The sequence below is a fragment of the Panthera pardus genome, unplaced genomic scaffold (assembly GCF_024362965.1).
Source record: "Panthera pardus isolate Hobbes unplaced genomic scaffold, ASM2436296v1 HiC_scaffold_8, whole genome shotgun sequence".
Taxonomy (NCBI): Eukaryota; Metazoa; Chordata; class Mammalia; order Carnivora; family Felidae; genus Panthera; species Panthera pardus.
The window spans coordinates 47,005,918-47,019,515 of record NW_026527013.1 but is presented as its reverse complement, the minus strand read 5'-3'; the positions used below and the strand labels follow the sequence as shown (position 1 = coordinate 47,019,515).

The following is a 13,598-nucleotide window of genomic DNA, read 5'->3' as shown; positions in this document are numbered from 1 at the left end:
GACTAGGAGGAATTTGAGATTAAAAAAAATAGATATGTATACATTTGTCTGTGATACCAACATGTGAGTATTATTAAACACAGACCTTGATTAGAAAGAAAACAAGTTCTTGCAGGGTGTTTTACACTGTAATTTGTACCATCAAGCAGGAAGTATCACAGTGTAAGACTCTCCAAAGCACCTTTCTTATTAACATGAAGATTCCGAAATTCATCTTATAATCATTCTTTCAAGAACTTGGTTACCATCCCCCATCCCCCAAACCCACCACCACAAAACTCATCGTGAATCCATGGTGTGCCTTGTTAGGCAGTGGTCTTGCAGCTTTAGAAACAGTATTAAGCTCAGAGAAAAACCAAATCCAGAATATGAAGCCCATCCAACTGCTAGGTCAGGAAAGCAGATCCAAAGGGAAGTGCTTTGCAGAATCCTTGACACCAGACTGAAGGAGATAAATGCTCAAGCTCAGGAAGGTGTCCTTTAAGGAGAGATATCGTCAAGGAAAAGAAAACTTTCAAATGTGATTTTAGTATGTCTCGGATTATTATTCACAAATCAGTCCATAAAGGATGAAATGAAAAGCAATAACCCACCTTTCTGACATGTGATGAATAAAATCTATTCTCAGCAAGAGGTAAAAGGCATAAAGAAATGAGGTGTGTGCAAATGTAGAGCCACATCTGCCTCCCCGTGTCACATGAGCAAGCTGAAATGACGTGAATATTTTCCTCATGCCTGCATAAGGATGTCCAGACACACGCACATACACAAACATTTCCGCTCTGCCCCTCAGTTCCAGAAAGCCTTACCCTGCAGATGTCTACAAGGAAATTCTCAAACAACTTCCACATGTGATTACTGGTATAAATCTCCTTCATTTCCACCTCAGTATCCACGTAGCAGTGATTAAGGAAGTTAATGTAGGCAATTTTAACCTGAAGACAGAAATAGATGTTTCTGAAAAATCAATTTCGTATACATAGAAAAAGAGAAATGCAAATTAAAACTGTATCAAAACACCATTTCCATCTGTCAAATAAATGAGTCCAAAAGTCTGATAAAATGCTGTGTGGACAAGGCTGTGAGAAAAATGTGATCTTGTTTTTTTTTCTCCTTTATTATAATCATCAGTTATTAATTATCTCATTTTATTAGCATAAGCCCGTTAAACAGACATGCAAGGCAATTATAGTACATCCATATGATAAAATTTTTATGTAACTGTAAAAAAAAAAAAGAATGTGGAATCTCTTTATGGACAGATATGAAAAAGAACAACAGTGTATACAGAATGTCATTTTTTGTGGTTAGGAAAAAAAAACGGGGGAGGGAATGAAGAATATTTACATTTGTTCATATACAGAACTCTAGAAGGATGTACAAGACCATAATAATTTTCTGTGGGGTGGGAAGGGACAGATTAGGAGATATGTCATAGTTTACTCCTTTATAGTCTCTGCTATGTGAACTTTTCATAATGCATTAACTTTTCAAAAATTCATCTAAAAACATCTATTTGATATATACTACATATACTATAAATAAAAGTATATTCAGTTTAAGATTAAGTTACCAGCTTATATTTTAAACAAAGACAAAATACACACTGTATCTGCTATAAATATATGTGTATTTAGTTTAAGATATAAATTAATAGCATGTATTTTAAACATACAAAGGCAAAATATAAACTGTATGATTCACTGTTTTTGCTGTCATTATTGTTATTAGCCAACACTTATCAACAACGAAACAGAAAACTTGAAAGGAATCATTTCCAAAACCTAACAGGTATGTATGTATGTATGTATGTATGTATGTATGTATGTATGTATTTATTTATTTTTAACAGGTATTTATTATGGGTGGTAGAATTATAGATTATTTTAATTTTCCTATTGGTTACCTGTAGTTCCTAAATGTTTTATAATTGTCATTCATTCATTTTTGCAATACACATTTTCATTAAAGAATCTACTTGCAGAATAGGTCTTACGTGCACACGAACCATATCTCAAACCACTCCATCTCATTTTTCAGACATTCATTCCAAGCAAATACTCTTCGCTCAACAGGCTGAATGATTAGTTTTCAAGAGCGGAAGCACAGAAGCAGATTCCCACTCTTCTCGAGGAGACATCAAGAAGGACTAAAATCCCCCCAATGTTCTTCATACACTAAACTGGCATTTGAGAAAATGTTGTTTCCTCACTACAAAATGAGCTGCAGATCTTATCGTACTGTGAGGCCGCATCGGAGCTGGCTGCAAGTCCACATGCCGAGACATGAGAAGAGCTTGCTCACCTCGGGGATGCAATCCTCATGGGTCACTACACGGACAATGTCATCCAGTGGGAGCAGAGAGTTGCACTTTATCTCTGTATAGACGTTCTTGCCCTCAGTGCATACGGCCAAGAGCTCAACCAGGTGGATGTGGTACATGAGAGGGCTGTTCTCATCCATCCGGTCCCGCTCTGACCTCATCATCTGGATTAGGGTCTGGAAAGAGGCTCTGTCATTGTAGAACACGAGGACGTCCTCTCCCGAATTAACCAGCTGCAGAAAGAATGGGGCTTACTTATAGTATGAGCTTGCAGAGGTGGGGACATTTAAAAAATGAGGGAAAAGGGAAAAAGAGATGTTCTGTCAGCATTTGCTTTCTAAAACCAGTCTCACCTGTTTTACCAAACTCGTCTAAACTTCATTTATATTAATGAACAAGAAAATCTTCAGCAGCAGCATTTCGATCGACAGATACAGGTATAGGACAGTGGTCCTAAAGCCACTGGGGGAAGACAAGGTCTGCATACCAACATTCATGTATCAAGTGGAAATGCAGACTGTAAGCTTGCACTGTTAATTCCAAACCTAATAATTAGGCTATGATTTTTCTACTTAAAAATATTTACAGGGGCGCTTGGGTGACTCGGTTGGTTGAGTGTCCACCTGACTCTTAGTTTTGGCTCAGGACATGATCTCTTGGTTTGTGACATCGATCCCAGTGTCAGGCTCTGTGCTGATGGTACAGATTCTCTTTCTCCCCTTCTGCCACCCACCCCCAAATAAACAAACATTTCAAAAAATGTTTCCATCTTTTTATGCCTGAAAAGCAGTATCCCTCTTACAACTCTCTCATGCGGTGCCTTCTCTCTTCACAAATTATCCAGTTCTCATTAAGATACACCTAACTTTTGGGGCGCCTGGGTGGCTCAGTCGGTTAAGCGTCCGACTTCGGCTCAGGTCACGATCTCACGGTCCGTGAGTATGAGCCCCGCGTCCAGCTCTGAGCTGATGGCTCAGAGCCTGGAGCCTGGCTCCAATTCTGTGTCTCCCTCTCTCTCTGCCCCTCCCCTGTTCATGCTCTGTCTCTCTCTGTCTCAAAAATAAATAAACGTTAAAAAAAAAAAAAAAAAAAAGATACACCTAACTTTCAACACTCATCAAAAAATCAAGGCTTTCCTACTTATAACTTGTCCCCAGGACTGAATGTGGCTTCTCATAAATCTACTTAAGAATAAAACAATTTCAGCACTGCATGAAATACAGAAGATCCAAAAAGGGCTGGTACAGAAGCCAAAATAAATATAGTCAGTATTATTTACACAATAACATCTAACCTTCATAGGCTCTAAGTAAGTGCCAAGTATTGTGATAAATACTTCACATGGATCACCTAACTTCATTGTGCCTCAGTTTTGTCCGTAAAACTGAGAACAAAGAAGATAATGAACTCATGGTGTTGTCATGCAGATTAAATAAATGATTATATGTAAATTGCTTAGAGCCCTGACTAGGGTATGGCAGGCTTCCAAGAAATGTTAGCTATTTTTGTCATCATTATTTCAATGAGTTCACATATCAGTTCCTCAGGTGAATACGGCTACACCTTCTTTCACAAAAATGCACGCTGAGGGTTGGGGAAGTTGACACGTCACAAGCCGGTAAAGCAGTACAGCCTTCATTCATATCCTAGGTAAGTCAGTTCTTTTAATTATGCAACACTACCTTCCACTGGTATCGTATGTTCTTTTGACATTTTAAATCCAAATGGTAGGTGGATTTACTTAAGTTTTCATTTTTTTAAACAGGCAAAAGATGAAATGGAATGTATCTGAAAGTGGTGGCAGAGGGCTTTTTTAGTCAGACAGCATTCATGGGGCATTGACTTCCCACAGAGAACCAAGCAGGACTTTGTCCCAATCCCACGGTCTAGCTTCTTCTCAAGAATCATCAAGTAACAATTTTTCTAGCTAATGAAGTGAATAATTAATTAAAGACAACTTATTCACAGGAACACAGGCTGTTCTGGCTCACTGGTTTTTATCCACATTTAATCTCTATTCATCGTATTTTTGGTTTGCTACTCCTGGTTTTATTTTCCCCCTCTCAAAAAAATCTGATCCCAAACTCCTCAAAATAAACAGATTCACTACTATGGAAAACCTGATGAGACTCTTGCCTACGTGTGTATCTGATTTATGCTCACAAACACACTCTCTCACACAAACAAACCACAATTATGTTTTGTCCCTTCATGTGGGTCCAGGAGAGGGTGCTAGTTCATACAGAGAGTAGTAATTTAAAAATTTGTATGGAACACCAAAGGCAGGGATATAGAAATAAGCAGTTGTTACCTCAGCCATAACCATGTCTTGGCACTTTTTAATGAATTTCCCTTCTGCCTTGACAATCGTCTGCAAGAACTTGATGTACTGGACGTTCCGACCGTGAGTCTCGATGCAGTGAACAAAGTGTTGGACGACCCTCTCATTGATCTCACTACAGAGCTGGAAGTTGTTCATGAAGATGTGCTGCATGGTTACCGCCTCCAGGATCTGACAGAAGAGTCAGAGCAGGAGCACAGGGACATCAGAGAACAAAGTGACAAAGAGTCTACCAAAACACACAAAGAAGCCTTCAAACCAGTGAAGAGATGGCTCTCCCTTCTCACTTCTGTACGGCCTTCTTTTTTCATAAACCTTTTCAATCATGTGTAATAAACATATAGAAAGGGAAACAACTAGTTTCACCTCAACGAACTATGGTGGGAACCCCAGCACCCAGATCAAGAAACAAAATGTCTTACCACCCAATTTAACTCCTATTTTGATTTCTGCAACCACAGATTAGTTTTGCCTGTTTTTGAGCCTCCTGTACTGTCTTCCACCTGCTTTCTTTTGTTTAATAGTACATTTGCGATGCTGTCAACATGTTGTTGCATGTATCAGTACATAGAATATACTGCTATGTATATTCCATGACATGAATCAACCACAGTGTGCTGATCTCTTCTATTGCTGATGGGCATTAGGGGTGTATCCAGTTTAACGGCAGGTTTTAATGGCACTACTCTTCGCACAATAGGGCTGCTCTGGGCATTCTCGAACATGTCTTCTGGTAAATTTTAATGTGTGTGCCTTTCTGTTGGCTTTATATCCAAGAGTGGAATTGCTGGGTTGCAGAATATAAATGTTTGGCTTTAAAAGTACTTCTCAACAGGGGCACCTGGATGGCTCAGTTGGTTAAGTGTCGGACTTTGGCTCAGGTCATGATCTCACCGTTAATGAGTTTGAGCCCCACAACGGGTTCTTTGCTGACAGATAGCTCAGAGCCTAGAGCCTGCTTTGGATTCTGTGTCTCCCTCTCTGCCCTTCCCCCACTCACTTTGGTGTCTCTCAAAAGTGAATGAACAGTAAAAAAAAATTTTTTTAAAAAGTACTTCTCAACAGCTTTCAAAAGATATTAACAATTTCCATTCTACACCACAGCTTTTCCATATCCTTGCTGATTTACACTGTTGTTGGTCTCTGAATTTAGTCATACTTTGTTTTGCCTATCTTAGTTAATTTATACTTCTCGGATGATCACCTTGTCCCAGTGACAGGCACCTGGGTATGTTCTACTACAGATTATTTCATTTTAAAGTTTTTTTTATCCATTTAAAAAATGGGTTGCCTTTTTCCTTGTTGACTTTTCTTCAGTTTATTATAAATTCTGGACATGAGTTCTTAATTGAACATATATGCAAAGCAAACGTCTTCCCCCACTCTCTGGCTTGCCTCTGGATGATCTTAATGAGCTCACCCGGTGAACGGAAGTCTTTATTTTATGTTTTCCGTTATAATTAATTCTATTTTTATACTGGGTAAGAAAACTCTGGGCGCATCTGGCTGGCTCAGTTCAAGGAGTGTATGAACCGATCTCAGGGTTGTGAGTTCAAGCCCCAGGTAAGGTGTAGAGATTACTTAAAACTTAAATTAAAAAAAAAAAACTTTGCTTTCCACAAGGTCATCAAAATATTTTCATGTTCTCTTCTAGAAGGCTTATTTTCTGTGGTTTTTACCCCGAGTTATTGAGGGATAAGTTTTATGTTTGGTATGAAGTAGGGGGCTTTCAGCTTTGTATCTTTTGTCTTTTCTCTTCCTAACATCACAATTCTAGTAGTCCTGTCCTCCAAAGCTCCAGCAGTACTAACAAATATGTCAGTGTGCATGTATTACAAGGAGGTCCTTTGTAGAATTACACAAAGCCAAAAATTAGAGCTGGCCTAAATGTCTATTAATATGCCAATGGGCTTTAAAAAGTTACAGACATACTATGGAATGCCACATAGCCATCAAAAATTCTCATCAAAAATCAGAAAAATTTATCTCTGACTTGCAAAGATAGCCACAATGTATTAAGAGAAAAAAGCTACAAGTAGAGTATGCCACCATTTATCTCTAAAAAAAATGCACTCCACGTACTTCAAAAACATATTTGACTCACTAAAATATAACAATTATGTTTTATATGAATATATTGTGTATTTATATGTATCTAACGTATTATTATGTATTGTATTACGTACACAGAAAACTTTATGCAAGACCTCAGGAGGATGTGGTTGGCGAGTGAGAATTAGCAACTCACCAGCACTAAAATTTGATGTAATGAAGAACGTTAAGAAAAAATAAAAATATACCTTACCCTGTCCTACCACCTCCTCCTCCTTTTCCCTTTCTCCCCCCAAAATAAGAGGAATATTTATGTTCTCCTGAGAGATGGTCCCAACGTTCCCCTTGGAATGAATGTTGCTTTGTAACAAGTCCCCGTGGTCACAACAGCAAAAGAACCAGCTGTTGTTCCTTAGTGCTTCGCACCCTCCTCCCCTCACAGATTTCCAGATAGGCCTCAAGTCTTACCCCTGGGTTGAGAAACAGGTTTATGTGTTTGTGTAGCAATGCTTGATTCTGCTGGTTGCCAGCACAGAAATTCTGCAGAAATTCATGAGCCAGCCTCATTATCTCCTGCATCTTGGTATCTTCAGCCTGTGTGGAAGGAGGGAGATGAAAAATCAGTTGAAAACGGGCGATGCAGTAGACAACAGAAGGTCAGAGGAGACAGCACTTATCTCTAGGCCAAGAGATCACGTTCTATGATACGCTCACCACCTGCTAAGTGGGTTCCAGCCAAGGTGCTTGCCGAGAGACTGTTGTGTAAAGACACTGGGGTGCCGCGTCGCTGACGGTGAAAAGACGCCAGTAACTTATTCAATTCTCCTATATTCTCTTCCACTAGCCTTGGGTAGATATAAAAAGAATTGATTCGGGAAAAATGCAATACAGAGTGGAAGCTGAGAGGAAGCCTCTGGGATTTCATTTCTAGCAATGCCTGAAACTTCTGAACGCCCCACTTCTGAGAACAGAGGGACAGCGGAGCCGTGGCCGACCGCATCGCTAGCGATGAGGTCACACCGCCCAGGTCTCGGGCTCACTCTCTTTAATCCGCCTCACAAATGTATGCGTTCATTTTTGGCAGGGATCACGTGACAAAGGGGGACTCTCTTTGGATTGTAAATGTGGGCAAATATACCTGCCACAATCCTTTCCTTGTCATCTCTGTCTTAGCATCTAACCTAAGAGTTAATTTTCCCATCTGCAAAATGGGGATAATACCTGCCCCAAGGCATTTCAACAGCTGATCATGCGATTCTCATTTCCTATAGTAAAAGCATATACTGTACTCAGTATTTTTAGAGAGCGTTAGATGCCCCAAGATAAGACAAATGCATAAAACCTATCACCATTTTGCCCAATTCTAAACAAGCAAAAGTTTAAATATAGTAAAAATGAAAGAATTCCAAAAATGGAATCGTCCCTCCTACTCACTTAGCCCACAACAATCTCCCTACGTCTTCTCACATACACCACCTCATTTCAAATGCCAGACTGCACAGCAGTTAGCAACGTAGACCCTGAAACCAGACTGCTTAGCTCTTACCCAGATCTACCACTCACTAGCTGTGTGACGTTGGGTAAGTTACTTAACCCTTCAGGGCTTCTGTCTCCTCATCTATAAAATGGAGATATGAAAAATGCACACTTCATACAGTTGCTGTGAAGATTAAATGAGAAAATCCAAGTCAAGGGCTTAGATAATAATTATTCAGTAAAGGTAAGCTACTGGTTCTGGTCTAGACCAAGGGTCAGACAGATACTTTGTGGCTTTGTGGATCAAAAAGCAAAAGAAAGGATGTTAGGCAGGTACTACTAAAGATGTAAGATTTAAGAATGCGTTCTTTACTACGCTGTATGACAACAGATGGCAGACTGGATTTGGTTCAGGTCTGCAGGTTGCCCACCCTGGTCTAGATAATAACCCTGGAAGAAAGGACGCATCTGTCAGAACAACAGACAGAAGGAATCTGAGCTACCAGCCTTGACAATCAAAAACAGAAGAGTTTAAAAGGACATTAATAGCAAATCCCATACAACATACTGGATATTACATTTGTCTCCTACTAACAGGGAAAGGGGCAAATCCTCCAGCTCTAAGAAATCAGAGGCCTTGGGACAGAGAGACCATGCTGGTTGTCAGCAGTAATCTCCAACAGTTCTGCACTCTTTCACTTCTTCGGCTCAAAGGAGTATCTTCGGGGGTCCATTGAAACCAAAGGCTTCATCAGGTGAAACAAATTTTTACAAGGCAGGTAAACTCTAAAGATACCACCTAACAAGAGAGTATCTGCTGGTAGGAATTCTTCCACCGTTCTCCCACAATGGGCTATCCGTACCCATCCCAAATCAAACCAGTCTCTCACACACACACACACACACACACACACAATGGTCTACCCCAATTCCAGCTGAATCGCGTTACCTGTTACTTTCACACTACTCTATGAAGAGCTGTCTTTCTTTAAGGAAACTGGTGAAATTGTCAGGCAAAGATACGGCCAGCAAACTACCTTCTCACATTCTGTATATGTAGCAAGGTTATTCAGCTTGCTGGTTCTAGTTACATGTCAGCCAAGTTTGGATGACAAGCACACTTAGATTGAAGTTATATTCAAGTCAGTTAAGTTCCTGACCTATCAGAGGGATTAAGCTTACACTTTATCTGTGGCCGCAGAAAGGCTTGACCAGGCTGAATCACATGGGCCCCATGATTGTGGCAGCAGCCTTTGCAGAGAAATTCCTGGAGCATAGGGCAGCAGGCCCAAGTGAGGTATGTGGAAGATAAGGTACAGCAAGCAGGGTCTGGGCCTCACGGGTGAGCAGATCTGGCTCTGCCATGTGTTGCTGGGCCATACAGGCAAGGTACTGAACCTCTGGCCAGTCTTCTTATCTAAAATGGGGCTACTAATAGTAAGGGCGCCTGGGTGACTCAGTCAGTTAAACGTACGACTTCAGCTCAGCTCATGATCTCACGGTTTGTGGGTTTGAGCCCCGCGTTGGGCTCGGTACTGAAAGCCCAGAGCCTGGAGCCTACTTTGGATTCTGTGTCTCCCTCTCTCTCTGCCTCTCCCTTGCTTGTGCTCTCTCACTCGATCTCAAAAGTAAATAATTGTTAAATAACATAAAATAACATAAAATAACATGGAATAACATAAAATAACATAAAATAATAAAATGGGGCTACTGATAGTACGACCCATCTCAAGCGCTGTCTTAAGGATGAAATGAACTGGAGAATGAATATGACTCAGTGCAGTGCCTGGCACCCTCCAAGCACTAGCAGTGAGCCCTCTTTAGCCAACTCTTCACCACCAAGTCTCTCTGGAAGTCACTGGTGAACTCAAGAGACTAAATCCATTCCCTGGGACTCTCGAGTTCCCCAAGCCTCGGTCTCCTCATCTTTCAAGTGGGAACAACATGATAACTGTGCTGGATTTTAGAAGTGAATAGAGGCTTTTGAAAGTGCCCTGTCAGGCTGCATGGCACAGAGAACTGTTACCCTACTTCCCTAAATCCTATCATGGTCAACGACAAATGCTGGCATGAGAAAATGGGACAGAGAGTGTAACTTCTAACAACAGAAAAGAGGACTTGGAGCCAAGTATCCTGAAAGATCCAAATAATTTAACCAGAAATCAGCACACTACTGAGGACCTCACAAGTGGGCAGGCCCTATGTCCCCACATGCATCCAGTCACTTGCAGGGCTTACATTGCCCAAAAGGCATTTGCAGATGACCCAGGACACAGCACATGCCCATGTGCATATATAGGTCCGTCCATCCCACCTTTGCATCCAGTGCCGCGTGGGAGCAAGTGGAGAAGCCACGGATTCTGGAGGCAGGTTACGGGTGGCTGTATTTCATGACACCCTGTCTGTTTAGCGCAAGTTGCCTACAAGTGCCTTATGTTCGCCATCGCCACGTCAGCTCCATGTGGCCACCAACACTATCCCAACGTGGAGGGTTTCGGAAAACGCGGGGACCCGCCCCGGCCCTGGGAACAGCTGCCGCCGCCAGAGGGAAACTCACTCACCTTCTCGTAGGGGATCTGCAGCAGCTCCAGCACCACTGCGTGCGCGCCCATGTTCCGGAGCAGGCGCTGCTGCTGCTTCTTGCTCTTCCTCACGGTGGCGCTCTCCTGCACGCAGAGTTTGCTGAGCCGAATCAGAATCTGTCAGAAAGAGAGACTCCAAGTGTGTACCCACGACCAGCATCCCAGTTCTGAGATCCAATGCACAGCGCGGCGGCAACAGTCAGCGAAGGTGTGCCGTGTGCGTAAAATCGGCTGACAGTAAATCTGAACTGTTCTCACCCACCCTCCAAAGAGCTTGCCATGTGAGGTGATGGACGTGTTAAGTAACCTGATTGTGATCATCACTTCACAGAGTGTCTATCAAGTTATTGCGTGTCACACTTCAGCAAGATGACAGTTTCTTTTGTCAATTTTATCTCCATAAAGCCTGAAAAAATTATTTCAAAAAAAAATGAAAGAAATCAACTTCAGAAAACTGGGAAGCATAACTGAGAAAAAACTGTAGGCTCTGGTCATGGGCAGGGAGGCAGAAGTGATCACGACATATTAAACACAGGAGATTCCTCCCATATGTAGTATCCCTTAATCACATCAAACCGAATCTACACATGGTTAAAAACAGGCCCTTCCAGAGTATGAAGTAGGTTATGTCTTCAACCAAAAGTGGGATAGTTTCAGAAAGATCTCCAGGGGTGCCTGGGTGGGTCAGTTGGTTAAGTGTCCAAATCTTGACTTTGGCTCAGGTCATGATCTTACAGTTTGTGAGATCAAACCCTGCATGAGGCTCCACACTGACCGTGCAGAGCCCACTTGCGATTCTCTCTCTCCCTCTGTCTCTGCCCCCTTCCGCTTGCATGTGTGCACACTTTCTCTCTCTAAAAATAAAGAAACTTTAAAAGGGATGAAGGGAGAAAAGGAGGAAGGAAGGAAGGAAGGAAGGAAGGATGAAGGGAGAAAAGGAGGAAGGAAGGAAGGAAGGAAGGAAGGAAGGAAGGAAGGAAGGAAGGAAGGAAGGATGAAGGGAGAAAAGGAGGAAGGAAGGAAGGAAGGAAGGAAGGAAGGAAGGAAGGAAGATTGACCCCCTAAAATGGTGAGACTCATATCATTGCCAAGGACTTGGGAAGAGTTTACTGTGGGGTTAAAAAAAAAAACATACAAAGCTCCCAACCTTCCAACTGTGAACCACCCTATGCAAAGATATCTAAAGAACTAGAGCCCTCACTGGTGGACACTAAGTGCCAGTCATTGATATAAAGGCTTGACAATTCTATGAAATTAGTCCTTTGGTCAATTATAAACTTTCAGAATCACGGGTGCTGGCTGCACCTCTAAAAGGTGAGAAAATTGAGGGCACACAAATAATAAGCAGCAGAGGATGATTCGAACCCAGATATGACCCTAAAATCAATGCACTTAACCTCTGAGAGCTTTTTCTTTCCTGTTAAACTTCACATGAAGAAAAAAGATGAAGTGTTTGCATCTTCAAGTCGACTCTCACTATCTTTCCTTAGAGAATTAATACACAAGGAAAAAGGGCACTAGGACCACTCACCTCTTTGACCACCCTGTAATTGTAGCTGCTGGTGCTCTCATGCTTCTGTGACTTGTTATTCCCCTCCTAGGGACCAAAACAAACGTAAGTGTGGTTCGTCCAGCCCCTGGACTGTAAGGTATGTGTGTTCATACAGTCATTGGAGTTTAGGAAACAATGGGAGTTTTTGCAGCTTTCTTATAGTCACGCTGGGTTTAAGCCCGAGTCACGTGTTCATCCCCCTTGCGACTGACAGGATTTCCCTGATGTGAGAGAGGATGGCGGACCAGCCTACTGAGAACAGGTTCTTCCCCGGGTGGGTCTGGAAGGGAAATATGGGGCTAATCCACTCAACAACCAAGTATTTTCCCTGTGGTCCAAAGTTACACAGGCGAGGTAGCTACCCTTCCATCCTGCAGCTTATTGCCTAGGAGAATGGCTGTTACTTTGGCTACTCAACATGCAGGTCTCTTGAGAATAAAGCTCATCCCATAATATACACTTTTATGTGAAACCAGAGTAGGATATTCACTTGTTTGAGGAGCCTATCCACCTCCTCCGGCAGCGTGACCTGGGTCTCACCCACCTCTGTTTTCTTATGTTCGATTTCACCAGAGACACCATCCATGGCCTCATCAGGGCCCTGCCCTTTGTACACCCAAAGCTCCGACTTTTCCACGATGGATCTCAGCTGGTCCAAGTCTTGTTTGATCTGTTTGTAGTTGTCCACATCTTGGCTGGTAACAAGCAGCTGAACCTGAGCAAATGCAACATGCCCATGTCACCATGGCCTCTTGGGCAGCTGATGACGACGACGATACCCACCCCCCCACCCCCCCACACACACACACACTACCTGTTTGAAGGCCTGCAGGACCTCCTGCCTCTGACTGAAGTGCCGAAAGAGGAGCTGCAGGGCCCCTGACACCAGGGGTGGGTAGTCGTGCATTGTCAAATGCAGCAAGACTCGGAGGAAGGTTCTGCCACCATGGTCGTCCAAGTCCAGCGGTGTGTTCTCCTCACTACAGGAGTGCACAGAAGGGGAAAGGACAGATGAGCCACAAGCACCCTTCTCTCACGCACTTGGACCCAGACACACGTTAACCAGAGTTCTAACCCCGTGGTCAACCCTGGGTAACTTGAGTTTTAGTAAGTTCCTGTAATAACACAATCTTGTTTTAACTTCAACTGGACTGCGAGCAGACTATGAGGAGGTCACAACTGTCAAATTCTAAGCCAAAGTCCCTACCTTCCCCCAGTGACAGGAATTGACTTTTTATCCATATTTCCGACTCTGTGAGTGTTCTTCTGCAG

At 42.4% G+C, this 13,598-nt stretch overlaps 1 protein-coding gene across 6 annotated transcripts in view; it reads right to left on the bottom strand.

The window, feature by feature from the left end:
• The window catches only part of ITPR1 (inositol 1,4,5-trisphosphate receptor type 1), a 327,038-nt gene that overhangs the window by 139,550 nt on the left and 173,890 nt on the right, over positions 1-13,598 (bottom strand). For all 6 annotated transcript variants that reach the window (XM_053897548.1, XM_053897549.1, XM_053897552.1 and 3 more), the window contains 8 exons: positions 13,141-13,302; positions 12,871-13,041; positions 12,306-12,371; positions 10,754-10,891; positions 7,185-7,310; positions 4,635-4,835; positions 2,305-2,556; positions 810-935 (listed from right to left, as the gene is read on the bottom strand). In XM_053897548.1, coding sequence (XP_053753523.1) covers positions 810-935; positions 2,305-2,556; positions 4,635-4,835; positions 7,185-7,310; positions 10,754-10,891; positions 12,306-12,371; positions 12,871-13,041; positions 13,141-13,302 — 1,242 coding nt within the window. The remainder of the gene's footprint in view (positions 1-809; positions 936-2,304; positions 2,557-4,634; positions 4,836-7,184; positions 7,311-10,753; positions 10,892-12,305; positions 12,372-12,870; positions 13,042-13,140; positions 13,303-13,598) is intronic.